Consider the following 18,528-nt stretch of genomic DNA (forward strand, 5'->3'; position numbering starts at 1 on the left):
GAGCATTCACCACTTCTGGAGGCAGGTTGTTCCACTGGTTAATTGTTCTAACTGTCAGGAAGTTTCTCCTTAGTTCTAGGTTGCTTCTCTCCTTGATTAGTTTCCACCCGTTGCTTCTTGTCCTGCCTTCAGGCGCTTTGGAGAATAGCTTGACTCCCTCTTCTTTGTGGCAGCCCCTGAGATATTGGAAGACTGCTATCATGTCCCCCCTCGTCCTTCTCTTCGTTAAACTAGACATAGCCAATTCCAGCAACCGTTCCTTATATGTTTCTCAGCCTCCAGTTCCCTGATCATCTTTGTTGCTCTTCTCTGTTAGTCTTTTAATCTTAATCATAGAAATAGACAGCTGGAAGGGACCTTGAGGTCTCCTAATCCAAACTTTTCTTGATAACCTCCAGCAATGGAGCATCCACAACTCCGGAAGGCAAGCTGTTCTATTGATTAATTATTCTCACTCTTAGGAAATTCCTTCTTATTTTCAGGTTTGATCTCCTCTGATAGGCTTCCACCCCTTGCTTTCTTGTCCTGCCCTCAGGTGCTTTGGAGAATAAATGGACACCCTCTTTCCTGTGTCAGCCCTTCAAGTATTGGAAGATGCCTGTCATGTCTCCCTAGCCTTCTCTTTGTTCCTGAGGCTAAACATACCTAGTTCCTTTAGCCGTTCATCTTACGACTTAGCCTCCAGAGCTCTTATCATCTTCTGTTGCTCTTCTCTACTCTTTCTAAGGCTTTAGCATCTTTTTGGGTGTTTTTTTTTTTAGTCTTAGTTTTAGGTTTAGGGCTTAGAGCTTTTGGATAGATTTGTAAATAAACCTAAAATTTCAAAAGTTGAGATGCATCTCTCTTGTTTTGTGTTCTCAAAGAGTTTCCAGTTTGGAGAAATGGGAAGCCAAAGCAATAGCAAAAGTCAAGCAAATGATGTCCTGGAAGCCACATCAACCAAAATCAGAGGTTGCAGGGTCACACACGAAGCATGTGAAACAGGGGTGGGGCTTTGATGGCCAGTGGTGCCCACCTTCTTGACTTTCTTAAGGGGGCCAAGCTATTCTCCAAAGCACGTGAAGGCAGGACAAGAAGAAACGGATGGAAATTAATCAGGGAGAGAAGCAACCTAAAACTAAGGAGAAGTTTCCTGATAGCGAGAACAATTTATCCGTGGAATGACTTGCCTTCAGAAGTTGTGGGGCTGCTCCATCACTTGAAGTTCTCAAGAAGAGACTGGACAGCCATTTGTCCAGAATAGTATAGGTCTCCTGCTTGAGCAAGGGGGGACTAGAAGATCTCCAAGGCCCCTTCCAACCTTGTTATTCTGTTATATTGGGCTAGACCAGGGGTAGGCAACCTTGGCTCTTTTATGACTCGTGGACTTCAACTCCCAGAATTCCTGAGCCAGCCATGCTGAGGGGAAAGGCAGAGGTTTCCAAGCTGAGCCATGCTGGCTCAGGAATTCTGGGAGTTGAAGTCCACCAGTCATAAAAGAGCCAAGGTTGCCTACCCTTGGGCTAGACCGAATGATCTCAAGTTATACATAAGACTGTCTGCTAAATTCTGTGCCAGCCAGAAAAAAAAATGGAGGGAAAAGAGGGAATTGTACAACTTCCTGAAATGTTTCCTAGCCTCTGGATTTGAAGATTCCCTCAAGCATTGCTGCCGACTCCCAAGCTTAGAACTAGGGGTCTAGAAACATTCTTGCTTTAAAATTAACAATTTTAAATTGTGTACAATTCTTCTCCATCAAGATACATTTAAAGTTATTTAAATTTAGTAGCTGGAACATTGGGGTCGCACAGTGAGCCAGAACACACAATTTTAGTTGATTGGTTGGAGAGGGCTGGCTCCTGCCTGAGGTAATCTGCGCTGTGATTGGTAGCAGTGGGTGTGGAGGGGGAGTTTCTCTTTTTTCCCAACTTTTTCTTCTGTGTGCCCTACATGCTCTGTGATTTACCTCATGATGCTCTTGTTTGTCTAACTATCTTGTCTGCTGTAAATATAGATGTAAAATATATTTATTTGTATAAAACTACAAGTTTGCGTCAGTGTCTCTGAATTCATTTGGACACCTGCTATGCAATTCCCTGACAGGTCAGCAGGGTTAGTGTTAGAAATTCTGTTTATATAAAGCACCACACAGAGCAAACCAAGTACAGTCACCATGTGCTTTACTGCTCAACTATATTACTGTAACAGGAAACAGGAAGCTACTTAGGACAAAAGAGCATAGAGCATATACCGCAGATCCAAACTTGTAAATACTGCCACCTACTGGCTGAATGCTTCTGTAGTTATTGCAATACAAAATGTATTCCAACATGTATTCCAACAGTTAGGAAACGGCCAGACAAATGCATGCTTCTTTGGAGGTTGTAATGTTTGACTAACCTTACAAGGTCCTCTCTTGCGGTCAGGGGTCAGGGCACAGACCATGCCAGGCAAGGCAGGGTTGATGATCCGCCTGTTGCGCAGATTGCTGTAAATGCAGTTGCAGGTGTCGACGGTCAAGAGGTCCATGGTTATTTCTTGGAGGGGCATGGGGTCTGGCAGATGGACTGGAAGACAAGAAGGAATGAGATTAAACCTGCAGCCCTAAACACAACACTTTGCATTGAAATACATGCATGCACACATTCCAGATACACTCAAGCATGCACATACAAACACTACTATGCTTGTACAAACATATTCATTCTCTTGTCTCTAGTACAAGTAGTCCTTAACTTACGACCACAACTGAGCCCAAAATTTCTGTTGCTAAGCAAGACATGTTGTGACCTTTCTTGCCACAGTTGTAAAGTGAAAAACTGCAGTTGTTAAATTAGTAACATGGTTGTTAAGTGAATCTGGCTTCCCCATTGAAAGTCACAAAGGGTGATCAAATGACCCCAGGACGGTGCAACCGTCATAAATATGAGTCAATTGCCAAGCATCTGAATTTTGATCACGTGACCATGGGGATATTGCAACGGTCATGTAAAAAACAGTCATAAGTCACTTTTTTAGTGCCATTGTAACTTCAAACGGTCATTAAATGAACTCTTATAAGTTGAGGACTACCTGTAGTTTCTCAAGCAAGATACTGTCCTGTTCCACCTCCACTTCACTTCAGCTTGGCTTCAGCCCCAGTTTATTCCTGGTTCTTTAAGGGGCTGTATCCACTGCCACTAATCCCATCACTTCTATGGATCCTGGCTTCTAATCACCTAGGGACCACCTCTTTCTCAGTATGCTGGTTTCTCCCCACAGAGGGGGAAAAAGAATGTAACCGGCATGATGATGGCCAGTGATAGTTTTATCCATACTTAACATGTCCAGGGCCCACCTAAAGCAGGGTTCCCCAACCTTTGGGCCATGGCCCATACTACCAGGCCTTGAGCCATTTGGAACCGGGCTGCAGAAGTGGAGGGCGAGCGCGCGCACACATCCCCACTTGCGCAAGCAATGGCCGAGCGTGTGCACGTGTGTTCCATTTGCATGAGCGGAAGCTGCACGTGCCCACTGCTCATGCAAATGGAGCTGCGCATGCATGCATTTGCCCATTGCTCACATGGAACCATCCCCTCCCCCCGCCCCGACGATCCACAAAGCTGGAAAGGTTGGGGAACTCTGCCCTAAAGCCTCTCCTTATAAATAAGAAACTCCAGACCAGACATGTCAAACACAAGGCGCGGGGGCCGGATGCGGCCCGCGATGTGGTTTCATGTGGCCCGCAAAGCCATCCTGGAAACAGTGAGGGAACGGCCCCCTCTGCCTTGGCCCTGGCCCAGGCCAGCCAGGAGCCAATGTACAATTTTGTGGTGGCCATCTATGCTGAAACGCATTCAGTCTTAGCTCCACAAGGCTGTCTGGAAACAGCGAGGAACCAGCCCCTGCCGCGTCTGCCCCGCTTCCTGGGTGCATGCTGGGGAGGTGTCACCCTTTGTGAGGAATGAAGAAATGCACCATCGCCTGGAAGTGGCCAGCAAATGGCCCTCGCCTACTTCACATATCCGGCTTGATAGGCTCCAGGGGAGAGGTTTCAGCAGGCTCTTCCAGTGGACCATGCCTTGGCGCTTGCCCTGGTCCCACCCCCTTCTGCCAGAAACCCTCAGATCTGTCCCACTCCTGCCCAGGCCCCCACAGGCACCCTTGACGCAAACAATGTAGAGCTGGCCATGCCCACCCAGTAGGCCACTCCCACTCCAGCCATACCCACCCATTGGCCACGCCCACCCTGGCCACACCTACCCAGCCCCCTGAGGACAACTGCAATGCTGATGCGGCCCTCAATGAAATTGAGTTTGACACCCCTGCTCCAGACCCTTCATTTAAAAAAAGACACAACTATATTTTACAGATTCCTGGAGCTAGATATAAAGACCCACCAGGCCTCTCCCCTCTAACCCAGAGGTCCCCAACCTTTTGGGCACCAGGGACTGGTTACGTGGAGAGAGGTTTTTCCGTGGACCAGAGGGGGCTTTGTGTTTTTGGTTTTGTGTACTGCGGATGGTGCTTTGCTTGTTTGCGCAGACCGGTTGTTGGCATGCCGCAGCCCGGTACCGGTCCACAGACCGGGGGTTGGGGACCCCTGCTCTAACCCCTTATGTTTACCATTGGCGTCAACGTCTCCCCAGCCAGTCAACCAGCACTGGGTCCCAAAGGCGAAACGGTGATCAGCATAGGGCAGGCAGATGGGCGCGATGTCTTTGTTGAAGCGCACAGGCTTGGCCAGGTGCACCAGAGCGATGTCATGACCCGTCTCGTAGCTGGTGTAGTTTTCGTAAGGGATAATCATGGAGACGTTCCGTTTTGACCCTCTGCCCCTCCGGCCTGTCAGCTTCAGACTTCCCAAGAGCACGCTCCAACGGTCCACGTGGATTTCTTTCCCAATCCTGGAATAAAACAGCATCTATATAAGAGAGCTCTAATCCCCTCCAAACATCCGCCATCTTGTGCCACTTTGATGTGCCAGACCACAATTCCCATCATTTACAGCCGGTATAAATGGCTGAAGTTGATTAAACCAGGGCTTTTCAACCAGTGGTACGGGTACCACCTGTGGTACATTGGCACCTGGCAGGTGGTACGCAAACATCCTAGAAAAGTAGCGGGGGAGGGGAATGAGCTGAACCGGTGGCATCACCGCACAAGCCTGAGCGAGAGATGGCTGGAGCTGCAGGGCTGTCAGGGCTCAGCGGAAGCGCCAGGATCGGCGCCAGGCTCCAGCTGGAGCTCGGTTCTGATCCTGGCGCTTCTGCTGAGCCCTGAAGAAGCGCCAATCAGCTGGAATGTTGCAGCATCTCCAGGGTCTTGTGATTTACATTCAGATGCTTGGCAACTGATTCATATTTATGACGGTCACAGTGTCCCAGGGTCATGTGAAGTGACCAAAACCTGCTGCAACCACCCAGCAGACGGGGGGGAATAAAAACCAAACACCACCCCCACCCCACCCCCGCTGCCAATCCTCAACAGAAATGCTCACAACAATGAAAACCTCGGACAGGAGGAAGAGCGCCGCCGGGCGGGCAGGCAGGTGTCTTGCTTGGCTGTGGCTTGGGGGGCACTTTTTTCACTGCCATTGTAACTTCGAACAGTCACTAAGCGAACTGTTGTAAGTTGAAGACTACCTGTACTTTATCACTTTTTTCCCTTTTTGGGGGGGGTCATCAAGTTTTTGACACCTTGCTAGGCGACTGGTGGTACTCGGATGTTGCCATATCCTAAAAGTGGTACAATGGGTGAAAAGGTTGAAAAGCCCTGTTATAGAGCAGTGATGGCGAACCTTTTAGAGACCGAGTTCCCAAAAACTGGCCCAGCCCCCGCTCCACCTCCTGCGGTGCCCCCGCTCCGCCCCCACACCATCCCCTACCCCGCCTGCCTGCAGGGCCACTCACCACCTCCAGGGCCCACCACAGATTGCCCAGGCAGCTCAGCAGCGCCATGGCGGCCACGCCCTCTACCCGCGCCCTGCAGCATCAACTGTGCATGATGGGGCGTGAGGGCAGAGTCTTGTCTATACTGCCTGGCTGCCATGTCCTTGGCCGCGCTCCTCCGCGTGGGCCACGCTCAGGGGCGACTCCTCCAGGGGGGCTGCTGGTGAGGAGGGGGTCGTGGGGGGAGGCGAGGCTGGGGCAATGGCACGTGTGCCCACAGAGAGGGTTCCGAGTGCTGCCTCTGGCACCAGTGCCATAGGTTCGCCACCACTGTTATAGAGAGTGCATTGCAGAAAAGGAAGGCCTTTTGGGATCCGACGGATCTTTCATGCTGCTGCCCCAAAGCCAACTACATACGTCATAAGAAAAGGAGTTTTCTGTAGCCAATTAAAATCAAAACGGTCTTCAATGGGGAATGGTGGCAGAAGGAGGTTGAGTGACCAAAGAGCCACCAGGAGGTACAAGGAACCTTGTCAGGCTAAGAAGCATATTTAGGGGAATGAAGAATGTTCACTTACTCGAAAAAGCAATGGGCAGCAGTGACAACCCATTGATCATTAATGAGGCTTCCTCCGCATACATGTTGGTTGCGATATTGGACACTGACTTGCCACCGCCACTCGCCAGGCTGGGCATTCACGCCACCCGCGATCCGTAGAACAGGCCGTTGAATTCCACACGTTAACGCTGGATGGGGAACAGGAAGATTAAAAGGCATCTTGTACAGAGGTTATCCAATCTTGTTTTGGTGCCTTGGAGCCAATATTGACTCCTGGCAACGGCCTAGATGAGACTCTGCAGTTCTGTTGGTAAGGTTTATGGAAGCGGTTTGCCCTTGTCTGCTTCCCAGGGCTGATCGAAGGTGGCCGGCCTGAGTCATCTAGCTGGCTTCGTGCCTATGGTGGGACTAGAACTCAAGTCTCTTGATTTGTAGCCTGGTGTTTTAACCACCATACCAAACTAGCCCTCACCTGATAGCATTTCTCAACGTTGGCAACTTTAAGATGTGTGGACTTCAACTCCCAGAATTCCTCTTTAAAACTATTGAAGCTATCATCAGCCATATGGGATTAATAGTGGTATAGACTTGTTCTTCTCTTACTGACTGGTGAAATGTATAGCTTCAGAGTAGGTAACCATTTTTGATGGGATTATAGGGAGGGGAGAAATCATGCTTCGTTTATGAAATAGCCCTAATCACATCAATATGATGCAAGACCAATTTTGAAACATTTTCCAATTTAATCACAGAAGCCAACATTTTAAGCCCACCCAAATATTGTTTGCAGCTACCTTTCAAACCTAGAATGGAAGGGTCACGTACTAATTCATTTTCAGCTCAGCCTTAATGCTTTATTACTCTACTTTAATGAGAAAGAATTGTGAAATAAATAAAAAAAGTATGGCCCATTAATGATCATACCTGGAGCTGATGATCCTCTGTGAAGAACTGGTAAAAACAAAAAACAGGGTTGTGAGTGTTAAAATCCTTTCCAAAATAAATCCAGTTTGTTAAATGCTTATATAAATCCCCTTTGCTACCAAACAGACATTTAAAGTTACATATAACTAAGATAAAGTATCAACAATTAGAAATGAATCCACAAACACTGTAGATAACTGTGAGAGGGATCTCGAGTCCTAGTGAACAATCACTTAAATATGAGCCAGCCGTGTGCTGCAGCTGCCAAAAAAGCCAACACAGTGCTGGGCTGCATTAACAGAGGGATAGAATCACGTGAAGTATTAATACCACTTTACAATGCCTTGATAAGGGCACACTTGGAATACTGCATCCAGTTTTGGTCACCACGATGTAAAAAAAGATGTTGAGACTCTAGAAAGAGTGCAGAGAAGAGCAACAAAGATGATTAGGGGGAATGGAGGCCAAAACATATAAGGAACGGTTGCTGGAATTGGGTATGTCTAGTTTAACGAAGAGAAGGACGAGGGGGGACATGATAGCAGTGTTTCAATATCTCAGGGGCTGCCACAAAGAAGAGGGAGTCAAACTATTTTCCAAAGCGCCTGAAGGCAGGACAAGAAGCAACGGATGGAAACTAACCAAAGAGAGAAGCAACCTAGAACTAAGGAGAAACTTCCTGACAGTTAGAACAATTAACCAGTGGAACAACCTGCCTCCAGAAGCGGTGAATGCTCCAACACTGGAAGTTTTTAAGAAGAAACTGGACAGCCATTTGTCTGAAACGGTATAGGGTTACCTGCCTGAGCAGGGGGTTGGACTTGATGACCTCCAAGGTCCCTTCCAATTTTATTATTACTATTACTATTATTATTATTATTATTATTATTATTATTATTATTATTATTATTATTATTATTATTATTATTATTATTAAACACCCTCAGCTTTACTGGAGAATTTCTAATTGGCTATAAGTCTTTATCTGATAGTGAAGAACTGCCTTTGAGATAAATGTTCCGGGACGTATTAGTCATGCGTGATTCAGTTCGAAGGGGCTACTCCAAGAGGCAATTTCCAGGCACTTGGAACAATTAACAAATACAAGGGGCTTCCGAGTTGCTCCTTTAAGGATTTTCCCCTCATTTCCACACAATGAAGCGATGAGAAATTTTGGCCACAAATATTTGAACTGGCTTCTTTTTCGCACCTGTGTCACGAACATTGTCATGTGATCAGCAGTAGTTGGTAAGTACAGGAAATCCTCGGCCTATGACCATAACTGAGCTCAACACTTCCATTGCTTTTGCTCCATTTTATGACCATTCTTGCCACAGCTGTTAAGTGAACCATTGCAATTGTTAAATTAGTAACAGGGTTGTTAAGTGACGCTGACTCACTGACTCCGCTAGTCAGAAGGTCGCCCAAAGTGATCAGCTGACCCCAGGACACTGCAACCGTCGCGACTACCTGCCAGTTGCTAAGCATCCGAATTTTGATCATGTGACCATGAGGATGCTGCAATGGTCAGAAGGGTGAAAAATGTTTTTTTTTCAGTGCCATTGTAACTTTGAATGGTCACTAAATGAATGGTTGTAAATCGAGGACTACCTGCAGCAAGATTTATCGTTTCTGTTTGGAAGATGTAAACTGCTAATTCCTGCAAATTGCCATTAAGAGCCTCAGTAATGGTTGAAAGTTAACTAGGATGAACTCTGGTTACTATGTAGAAGAGAAGCCGGGACAGATCTATACCAATCTGCTCCATCATTTTATGCATCCTAGAGACCAACCAGATGCCCTCTAAAGTAGGGCTTTTCAACCAGTGGTACGGGTACCACCTGTGGTACATTGGCACCTGGCAGGTGGTACGCGAACATCCTAGAAAAATGGTAACGGGGGAGGGGAATGAGCGGAACCGGTGGCAGCACCGCATAAGCCTGAGCGAGAGATGGCTGGAGCTGCAGGGCTGTCAGGGCTCAGCGGAAGCGCCAGGATCAGCGCCAGGCTCCAGCTGGAACTCAGCACTGATCCTGGTGCTTCTGCTAAGCCCAGAAGAAGCGCCGATCAGCTGGAATGTTGCAGCATCTCCAGAGTCTTGTGATTTACATTCAGATGCTTGGCAACTGATTCATATTTATGACAGTCACAGTGTCCCAGGGTCATGTGAAGTGACCAAAACCTGCTACAACCACCCAGCAGACGGGGGGAATAAAAACCAAACACTCCCTAACCCCACCCTCACTGCCAATCCTCAACAGAAATGCTCACAATAATGGAAACCTCAGACAGGAGGAAGAGCGCGGCCGGGTGGGCAGGCAGGTATCTTGCTCAGCTGTGGCTTGGGGGGTACTTTTTCAGTGCCATTGTAAGTCACTAAGCGAACTGTTGAAAGTCGAGGACTACCTGTACTTTATCACTTTTTTGGGGGGGTCATCAAGTTTTTGACAGCTCGCTAGGCGACTGGTGGTACTCGGATATTGCCGTATCCTAAAAGTGGTACAATGGGTGAAAAGGTTGAAAAGCCCTGTTCTAAAGCACAACTTCTGGGTAATGCTTTGCTCTCCAGACTGGCAAATTTAGATTCGACCCTTCTCTACTGCTGACCTAGGCTCAACTCTGCCTCAATAAAATCCATTTGCTTTCTAACTTTCTAATACATCAAGTCTATTCAGCTGAAGTTGGATGTATCTTTTGTTCGTTGACCAGGAGCCATCAAGGCAGGCTGAGATCCAGATGAAACACTAAAAATACAGGCTGGTGTGGCTTTGTTTGTCAAAGCAGAATTCTTCCCCCTCTCTCAACAGGGGACACGCCAGCCACCTTGACTAAGAGCTTTAGCATGAGCTAAGATAAACTCCTGGTAGGCGTAACGCTTGCAAACCGTGACTTAATCCTTTTTATCCAGAAGCCTGCTGCCTGAAGCAAGATTTTACGGAGGCAAGATTATGCCCGAAAGAAGAAATGGGGATCGCTCTTCAGGGCCCACATGCGCCTTCCCTTTCAGCATTCATGACCTCATTCTTTGAATCCAGTTCAGTTTATACCCTGAGTAAAATCAGCACTATGGGTAGTCCTCGACTTACAACCATTTGTAAGTCCTTGACTTACAATCTCGATTTACCATTTGTTTCGTGACTGTTTGAAGTTACAATGGCACTGGAAAACGGCACTGGAAAAAAGTGACTTATGACCATTTTTCACACTTACGACCGTTCCCCCGTGGTCATGTCATCAAAATTTAGCTGCTTTGCTTCTAGTGTGTATTTATGATGGTTGCACGGTCCCAGGGTCATGTGATCACCTTTTGCGACTTTTAAAGTCAACGGGGGAAGGCAGATTTGCTTAACGACCACATGATTCGCTTAATAACTGCAGTGATTCGCTTAACCACTGTGGCCATAAAAGTTGTAAAATGGAGCGAAACACACATAACTGCCTCGCTTAGCAACGGAACTGTTGGGCTCAATTGTGGTCATAAATTGAAGGCTACCTGCATGCAATTCTGAGCTGTTTTAATTACATGTATGTGTGGCTGTGTGAGTAAATGTGTCTGTATGTGTGCTTATGGAATCCTCTTGAATATTGTCTGTAAAAAGAAAAAGGAAAGGAAAGCACCCTGAGGGAAATAGCTTTCCTTTAAAGCCAGCCTGCATTTGGCTAAATTTCTTATTTTCCGGATGTTTGAAAAATAATTAAAAGTTCTTCCCACTGCTAAAAAAAAATCTGAAGTGGTACATATAATTCTCAGGATTTTTCTTTTTCCCTCATTTGTCTCATAGGCCAGGTCCTCCTTAGAATTAAATTGTGGTTCAAAACTGAGAAGAATGTGGGTCAAATGCTGTATTTTCTGATAGGCTTTCTAGACTATGCATAGGGAACGGGTCCAAAAACTCAAGATGGCGGACACAACAAAAATCAAGATGGCGACACCACCCTCTTTATGTATAGAAAGTTATGGCTGCCATCTTGACTTTTGAATTCTCTCGCTTAAACCCCTGGAGTCTGTTTATCACCTCTCTTAGGTTTGGCTGGCAGCAGCAGGGAAGGAAGGACCAGGGATTGCCACTTTAATTTCCCACAATGCCCCAACCCCCCTTCAATGACCACATTCACTAATTGTTGGCAGATTTAAATAACAAGCCAGATTATGAACCCAGATTTGAACAATGGCTGTAGCTGGATATACAGCATGCACTAATACAGAATACAAGTGAACAAAAGAGCCGGAAAATGTGGCAAAGTCACAAAAGGTGGAATAAATCTCTTATTTCAATATTTGTTTGCCCAGTGTTTGTGACGAAAGTTTACAAGGGTTGGGAAAGAAAGGGAAACCCCAGAAAAAGGGCTATCCTGTTTCTTAGCAATCAAGTGAACCAAACAAGAATGTGCCAGCACATCAAATCGGGCCTTGATACAGATCCCACCATTGGTGCCTTTTTCCTAGTCACTCTCCAGGGGGAGGTCAAAAAAGTCAAAATGGCCACTACAGCCATGTGGATTGGACTCTAGATAGTAGCGTGGTGTACAGATTGGATGTCAACTTCAGCAACTTTAAGATGTGTGGACTCCAACTCCCAGAATTCCTCAGTCTTCATGTTGACTGGGAAATTCTGGGAGTTGGAGTCCACCCATTTTAAAGTTGCTAAGGTTGAAAAAAAACACTGATCTAGATTCATCTAATCTCGGATTTCCCTAATGAGCCACATTTTAGTTACTCATGACTATCTTTTTGCATGCATTTCTGTGCGTCTCAAACGTGGCTGGAAATGAATCCGGTTTGGCACTGGAGAACACATATGTATAAAATTCCCTATGTTTTAGGATAGCTCTCTTATTTTATGAACAGGACCAACCGTTGCCATCTTGCTGTTTTGATCCCTTCTCCCCCACCCCACCCCCCCATGGACGCTCTGGCCTTCTGCACAGTCATTGCTCATGGCCAGCCCCTTCCTTGTAAAATCGCTTTGCAATCCTGAGAAAAATCAAATAAAATTTTGAACTTTGAGATCTGAAATCTCAAAAGATTTCCTGCTTGTGTCCGATGGAATGAGGAATGATGGTGGCAAACCAAACTGGCCTTTTTTAACTAGCATTTCACAGGTTAAGGGGTTGGAGTTCTGACATTTAAAACAGGTTGTGCTGCTGAGCTGGGAAAGATGATTTATAACTCTACCTTTCCCAACTTTGACATTCTTAGCAAATAAAACTACAACGGTTTGGCTTTCCCACTTCTTCAGATTCCTTCCATGAAAGAGCTTCAGGGGAAAAGTGGGGAACCTCACCACCCCCACCACCCCGCACCCCCAGGAAGCGAGGGAGGTCAAGATGGAGGATGTGAATGCACAACTGAGGGCCCTTTGGGAACCACTTTACATTAGCTGACAGCTCCCTTGTGGGGGGTGGTAGCTTGTTCTACTGACTGCTTTGGTGTCTCCAAGACACCGAATGTCAGCAAAGATAGCAGGCAAGAATTCAACAGGGGGAGATTTCCCCAGTATAATGTCTTTGCACAAAGAGATTGGGCTCGCAGACTGGCTAGCTGGCTAGATAGATGATGGGTGGATGGAGAGGGAGAGGGAGAGAGAGGGGGGGGGGAGGGAGAGAAGTCACAAAATAACCTCTGCAAACTTATCAAGAACCATATATACAGAGAGAAGAAAAATGTATCTTCTCCCATTTGCAACATCCCCAGTGGAAGAAACTTTACACTGGGAGTACATGCGTGCTCTCCAGTGCCAAAGTGGGTTCATCTTTAGCCATATTTTAAGACTCACATAAATGCATATGAAAAGTTAGTCATAAGTAGCCTAAGCCTGGCCGATTACAGTGGGAAACTGAGAATAGACAAAACTAGATCAATGCTTCTCAACCTTAGAAACTTTAAGACGGGTGCTGGGGAATTCTGGGAGTTGAGAGTCCACCCGTCTTAAAGTTTTGCTGTGGTTGAGAAACGCTGGTCTAGATCCAATATGTACACTGCACTGTAATCTAGAAGGATTAACTCATCTCCAAGGTTCTCTGGTGTCCTCAGACCAGCTTTTTTTTTTAATTACTGAGGTTCCTGACTTGGAATAACTTTTATCTGCTTAATTCTTGCCTGTTGGGTAGATTCTGAAGGCACAAAAACCTTGGTTATTCTTAAAGGCTGCCATATGTTGCACAAGCATCAGCAACGGTGATCCTGAAACTTTGGCTCAGGATCATGTGTGAATCACTTTCCTCCATCATTGCCCCTGCTCTCTTGTGAAACAGTGTTCGTTTCCTGTACAAATTGAAAATATATATTGAAATCGCCTGCTTCTAGGACTAATAAGAGCTCCTGGAAGGGATGCTCATCGTTGTTGCCACATTGGGGAAAAAAACTTACTGATTTCTGCAGATCAGCATGGAGCAGCCAGGATAGTAAATGCTGTCTGCTTTGCTTAGACCCCCTTCTTTCACCCTTTTTTCTTTCAAAATGAGCAATGAGGAGGAATTGAACTAAATGGCTCCATGGGCGCTACTTCCAGACATTATTAAACTTATTCTAAACAAAGATACCACACTGCAGAATCTGATCGATGCTAAACTGTTATTGGTTGTTCCAGTTTGTCCCAAAGAGGATATGTCGTCTACAGCTGGGTTTTTTTTTTTCTAATACTGAGCATCCCCATTTTTTCAGAAGCAGCCAGAATCAAATGAGATTATGCAACTTTCCAGCCCCTTACATTTTTTTTGATAAAGTACCCATCGCTTGCATTCTCTCCCTGCTTTTTGTTAATCTATCTGCCTGTTCATTAGCTCTACTTCCCTCCCATGCACTTGTGCCATTTCTTAACCATTAAAAAAAACATCTTAAATACTATAAATATTTTTAATTGGGGAGGTTATGGCCCTTAATCCCACCCATTATGCAGCCATGCCTACCATATGGCACATGGTAGAACTCTATCAACTTATTTATGGCAGATAATATTTGTTTTAGCCAAAGCTGCAAATTTGGCTTTGTTTTCTGTCCCCCCAAAACAGGGTCTGTTGAGGAGGGAGACGCTCCATTTAACCACCCAATTACCTTCTTAGTAAACAAACTGTAGATTATCCAACCGCCAACTGAATCGTCTATACAATAAATTATAAATCAAACTAGCCCTGTATAGCCCAGTCCCACACCTAGTTTCACAAACCCTTTATCCAAGTTTAGTAACTCACCCATAAGGACCAAGGCCAGAATCAGCCCAATGTTGGCAGATCTTATCTGTCTTGTCATCTTTGCCAGGTTATCTCTTTGCATCTGCTTGTGCTCTGCAGGACTCAAGGTTTATATATATTCCAGGCATGTTGCAGGAGGAGGATCTCTGGGTCGCTCCGCCCCGCCACACCTCTTCTTGTTTGCACAATCTGGCATTTTTCAGCATGTGTAAAGCTGTAGCCAAATTAGTCATCTTCCTCCCCCCCCCCCCAAAGGACTTAATATGCTTTGCCAGAATATTGACAACAGTGGTTCTGCTGAGTTAGCAGGAGTGGGGGGGGGGGGGGGAGAAATGAAATGTTGATGGTTCTGTGGCTTCTCCCTTGCCCCTTGTAAGATGGATCCAGACAACCTTTTCTGCCACCTTTTGCTGCTTGCCTCTCTTTGGGTCTTACATAGGCAGGAGTCCTTTTTCAGGGATACAGACAGAAGCAAGCCTTGCCTCTCCAAGCTTTCAATGCCCATAATTCCCAGCCACTCAGCAGTTGACTCCAGCTCCCCTGGAAAGCAGATCTGTTGTATTTCCGGCCTTCCCATCTTTCCTGAGCAGGGAGGGGTTCTAGATCGATGCAAGGGAACATCTACAGCTGTTTTTGCAGTGTTTGCTCCGTGGCGTCCACGGGAAGAGGTCAAAAAGAGCAAGATGGCGGACAATGCCTCTTTGATCCTGCATCATGATGCTGCATCTGCTGTCTTGCTCATGTTGATCCCTATTTATTTATTTAGGAAAATGTATATAGCCGCCTACTTGCTCAGGGTGACTCTAGCCAACTTACAGAAGATAAAAACACAATTCAGAAGAATAAAAAAAATAATAAAATAACCACCACCACCCCACCCCTCCGGTGACAACACACACTCATATCAGCCATTTAATGAACGCTACAATTGTTATAAATATACAAATATAGTAAAACACAAATATCCACGTAGGCAACGTACTACGGTAATTCCGCAGTTACATTCTGCTCCTCAAATGGCCTCAGCTTTCAGCTAATTTCCCTTCTTTTCTTTTCTTTTTTTCCTGTTTCCCTGCTCAAATTCCTTCAGACAGCCCTAGAAAAATAGTGATTCGGCCATCCTGGGTACTCCTGCAGAGTTGGCTTGCTGCAGGTCCTGTCAATCAATGTCGTCTAGAACAGGGGTAGTCAACTTTGGCTCTTTTATGACTCGTGGACTTCAATTCCCAGAATTCCCGAGCCAGCTTAGCTGGCTCAGGAATTCTGGGAGTTGAAGTCCACGAGTCATAAAAGAGCCAAGGTTGACTACCCCTGATCTAGAAGGTGGGTTTCCTCTAACACAGGAAGTGGGCTTCCTCTAACACAGCACCTGCCCTGTGGACTAACACACACACACACACACACACACACACACACAGAGAGAGAGAGAGAGAGAGAGAGAGAGAGAGAGAGAGATTTATATGACTCTTAGTTGGGAGCCCTAAAAATGTGGTTCATTCTCCAGGATTGTGGTTAAGGTGTTTGGTGGGTCTCTTTAGGTTGGGAATGATGTACGGAAGTGTTTTTCTTAATCTACTCCCTCAGGATGGATGACTGTATTCTTGTTTCATGTGGTCTTCTCATTTTTTTTTAATCTTGTGAAATTGAGTAATTTTGGAGATGGGTGGCTAAGACACTTGATAAATGAATCAGTAGGGAAGACAGGATCTACTCCAGTCAACTCCAGTTGCCTCACTGCAATTCTACCTTTTCCATCCAGCTGTCAGGCCTCAGGCCTCTGCGTCCATTTCTACCGTGTCTGCCAGAGAGACTGGATGCCCCTTTTCTGAGCTATTTCCTTTTGGGAATTCTTTTTCTGGTTTGGTTTGGTGAGGGATATTTTGGCCTCATGGAAAACTCTACCAATGCTTAGGATTCCCATTTGCGCACAAAAGAATTAATAGGACGGATTTTAGCTTTGACTTGAGTCTCTAGATCAGTGTTTTTCTCAACCTTGGAAACTTTAAGACATGTGGATTTCAACTCCCAGAATTCCCCATCCAGCCATGTTGGCTGGGGAATTCTGGGAGTTGAAGTCTATATGCTGTATCTTAAAGTGGCTAAGGTTGAGAAACTCTGCTGTAGATGATTAGAATTTAGGGGATGATCCTCCCAGCAGATCCCTGCATTTTTCAGCCCTCCCCTCTCCACAAGATGTTAGACAAGCTTAGGTGCCAAGGGGGAGCTGAAAAATCTGGTGGGCTTGTGAAAAAGCAGAATTGTAAATTGGCTGCCTGTTCTTTGACCTCTTCTTAGTTTCTTCCTTTTCCTGTTGACTGAGAGTAAATGAGCTGATGTTCTGGAACTTCGCATGCCTTGTTTAGAGATTTATACAATTAAGTCTGGAATAATAATGCCACGTTCCCAGTTCGGTGCGTCTTCTTCTTTCGGCTAACTAAATCCTTTTGATCCTTGCATTCTTTCTCATTTTGAGCTACGAGGTGTATCAATCCCATCCAATTCCCAATGGAAGGGAATATTTCTGGCCCAGGGGTTAAACTGTTTGCTCCTCAGTGCTCTTTGAGCTTAATGGTTTTCTTGCAAATATTTCATTACCAAACTAGGTAACATCATCAGAGTTGAAGACCACACATCTTAAACTTGACGATGTTGCCTAGTTTGGTAATGAAATGTCTGCAAGAAAACCACCAAGCTCAGAGAGCACCAGAGATCCCATCCAATTCTCTTTGGTTAGAGATACTTGAGCTAAATGAAGCTGCTTCTTCCCAGCACTGGAGAACCAACTACCCCCTTGAAGGCAACCCAAGTTATTTTCCGGTCTTACCTCATGATAAAAAGTGAGCATGGGTTCTTTACTCTCTGAAGTAATACCTTCCCTCCTATCTCAGGGACAGGAGGAAACAGCTCATCGTGGATGTGTGGATGGACCTGCAGCCAAGCACATGGGCTCAGTCTCCCCTTAGCTGGAACGGACATGTATCTTCCTGTTCTTCACAGTTCTCCCAGGGGTAAAGATAAGAAACTGTTTTTTAATGACTACCTTCGTAAAGCAGCATCCGTGAGTCATTCCGGGTCCCTTAGCCAGGAATGATAAAGTTAGGCTGGCATTTATTACAAGACGTTCTACAACCGATAGTCTGTTTTCCTTAGCAATACAAACAGCAGCAACAGCAATTAGGATTCCTTAAATAAATGTCAAATTGCTATCTTTTCATGAGAACCATATTCTGCTTTCCAGGTCCCTTCTTCAAACTCATAGAACCAGCCAGCATTTCCTCTCTCCCCCGACCCTTCTAGGTTGGATCACCAACGTTCAGTTCAATGCATATATTTTGCTTTTGGAAAAATTGTGCAGGGCACACCTCCAAAGAAAAATAAACTTCTAAGCCCTCATCTAATCACTGCCTCATTTCAAGAGCCTCATTCTTGGAGGCTCTTCCTTCCTCTTCCTCTACTTCTCCCCTTCCCCCCCTCCCACTCTCCACATCCTCTCCACATCCTCTTCCTCCTCCTTCTCTCTGGTCAGGATTGATTGAAAAAGACAGAGATGGACAGGTAAGCAATAAGTGCTCAGATGCTATGTCAGCTGCTATAATAATAATAATAATAATAATAATAATAATAATAATAATAATAATAATAATAATAATAACAACAACAATAATAATAATAATAATAATAATAATAATAATAATAATAATAATAATAATAATAATAATAATAATAATAATAAAAGTTGGAAGGGACCTTGGAGGTCATCTAGCCTGGGGTTCACATCTGGTACACAGCAAGGTCTGGTTTAACACGAAGCCAGAAATCATGATCCAGAACCCCCACCCCACCCCCGCCCTCAGCTGGGTTCATTGTGGGTTGCAATGTATCACAAGTGACTGGTTTAGTATCGGAGCACCCACAACACAGAAGCCTGTTCACACATTGACACAGAAGAGGTTTCACAGCATAATCTTTTAAACAGGGGCATCCCAAAAGTGCAGGGAAGTGGTT

General features: G+C 45.5%; 1 protein-coding gene across 1 annotated transcript in view; it reads right to left on the minus strand.

The window, feature by feature from the left end:
* LOC107299075 (serine protease 53-like) overlaps window positions 1-14,581 on the minus strand; it is a gene marked incomplete at its 3' end in the record, with an annotated part of 19,682 nt that extends 5,101 nt beyond the window's left edge. Inside the window, exons 1-6 of the mRNA XM_015828443.1 lie at window positions 14,524-14,581; window positions 10,856-10,921; window positions 7,333-7,359; window positions 6,428-6,596; window positions 4,585-4,865; window positions 2,380-2,546 (exon numbers count right to left, since the gene is read on the minus strand). Of these exons, the coding sequence (XP_015683929.1) occupies window positions 2,380-2,546; window positions 4,585-4,865; window positions 6,428-6,596; window positions 7,333-7,359; window positions 10,856-10,921; window positions 14,524-14,581 (768 nt within the window). The remainder of the gene's footprint in view (window positions 1-2,379; window positions 2,547-4,584; window positions 4,866-6,427; window positions 6,597-7,332; window positions 7,360-10,855; window positions 10,922-14,523) is intronic.
* Between the last annotated feature and the right edge of the window lie 3,947 nt (window positions 14,582-18,528).

The sequence above is a fragment of the Protobothrops mucrosquamatus genome, unplaced genomic scaffold, assembly GCF_001527695.2.
Source record: "Protobothrops mucrosquamatus isolate PMUCROS unplaced genomic scaffold, P.Mucros_1.0 scaffold4507, whole genome shotgun sequence".
Lineage (NCBI taxonomy): Eukaryota > Metazoa > Chordata > Lepidosauria > Squamata > Viperidae > Protobothrops > Protobothrops mucrosquamatus.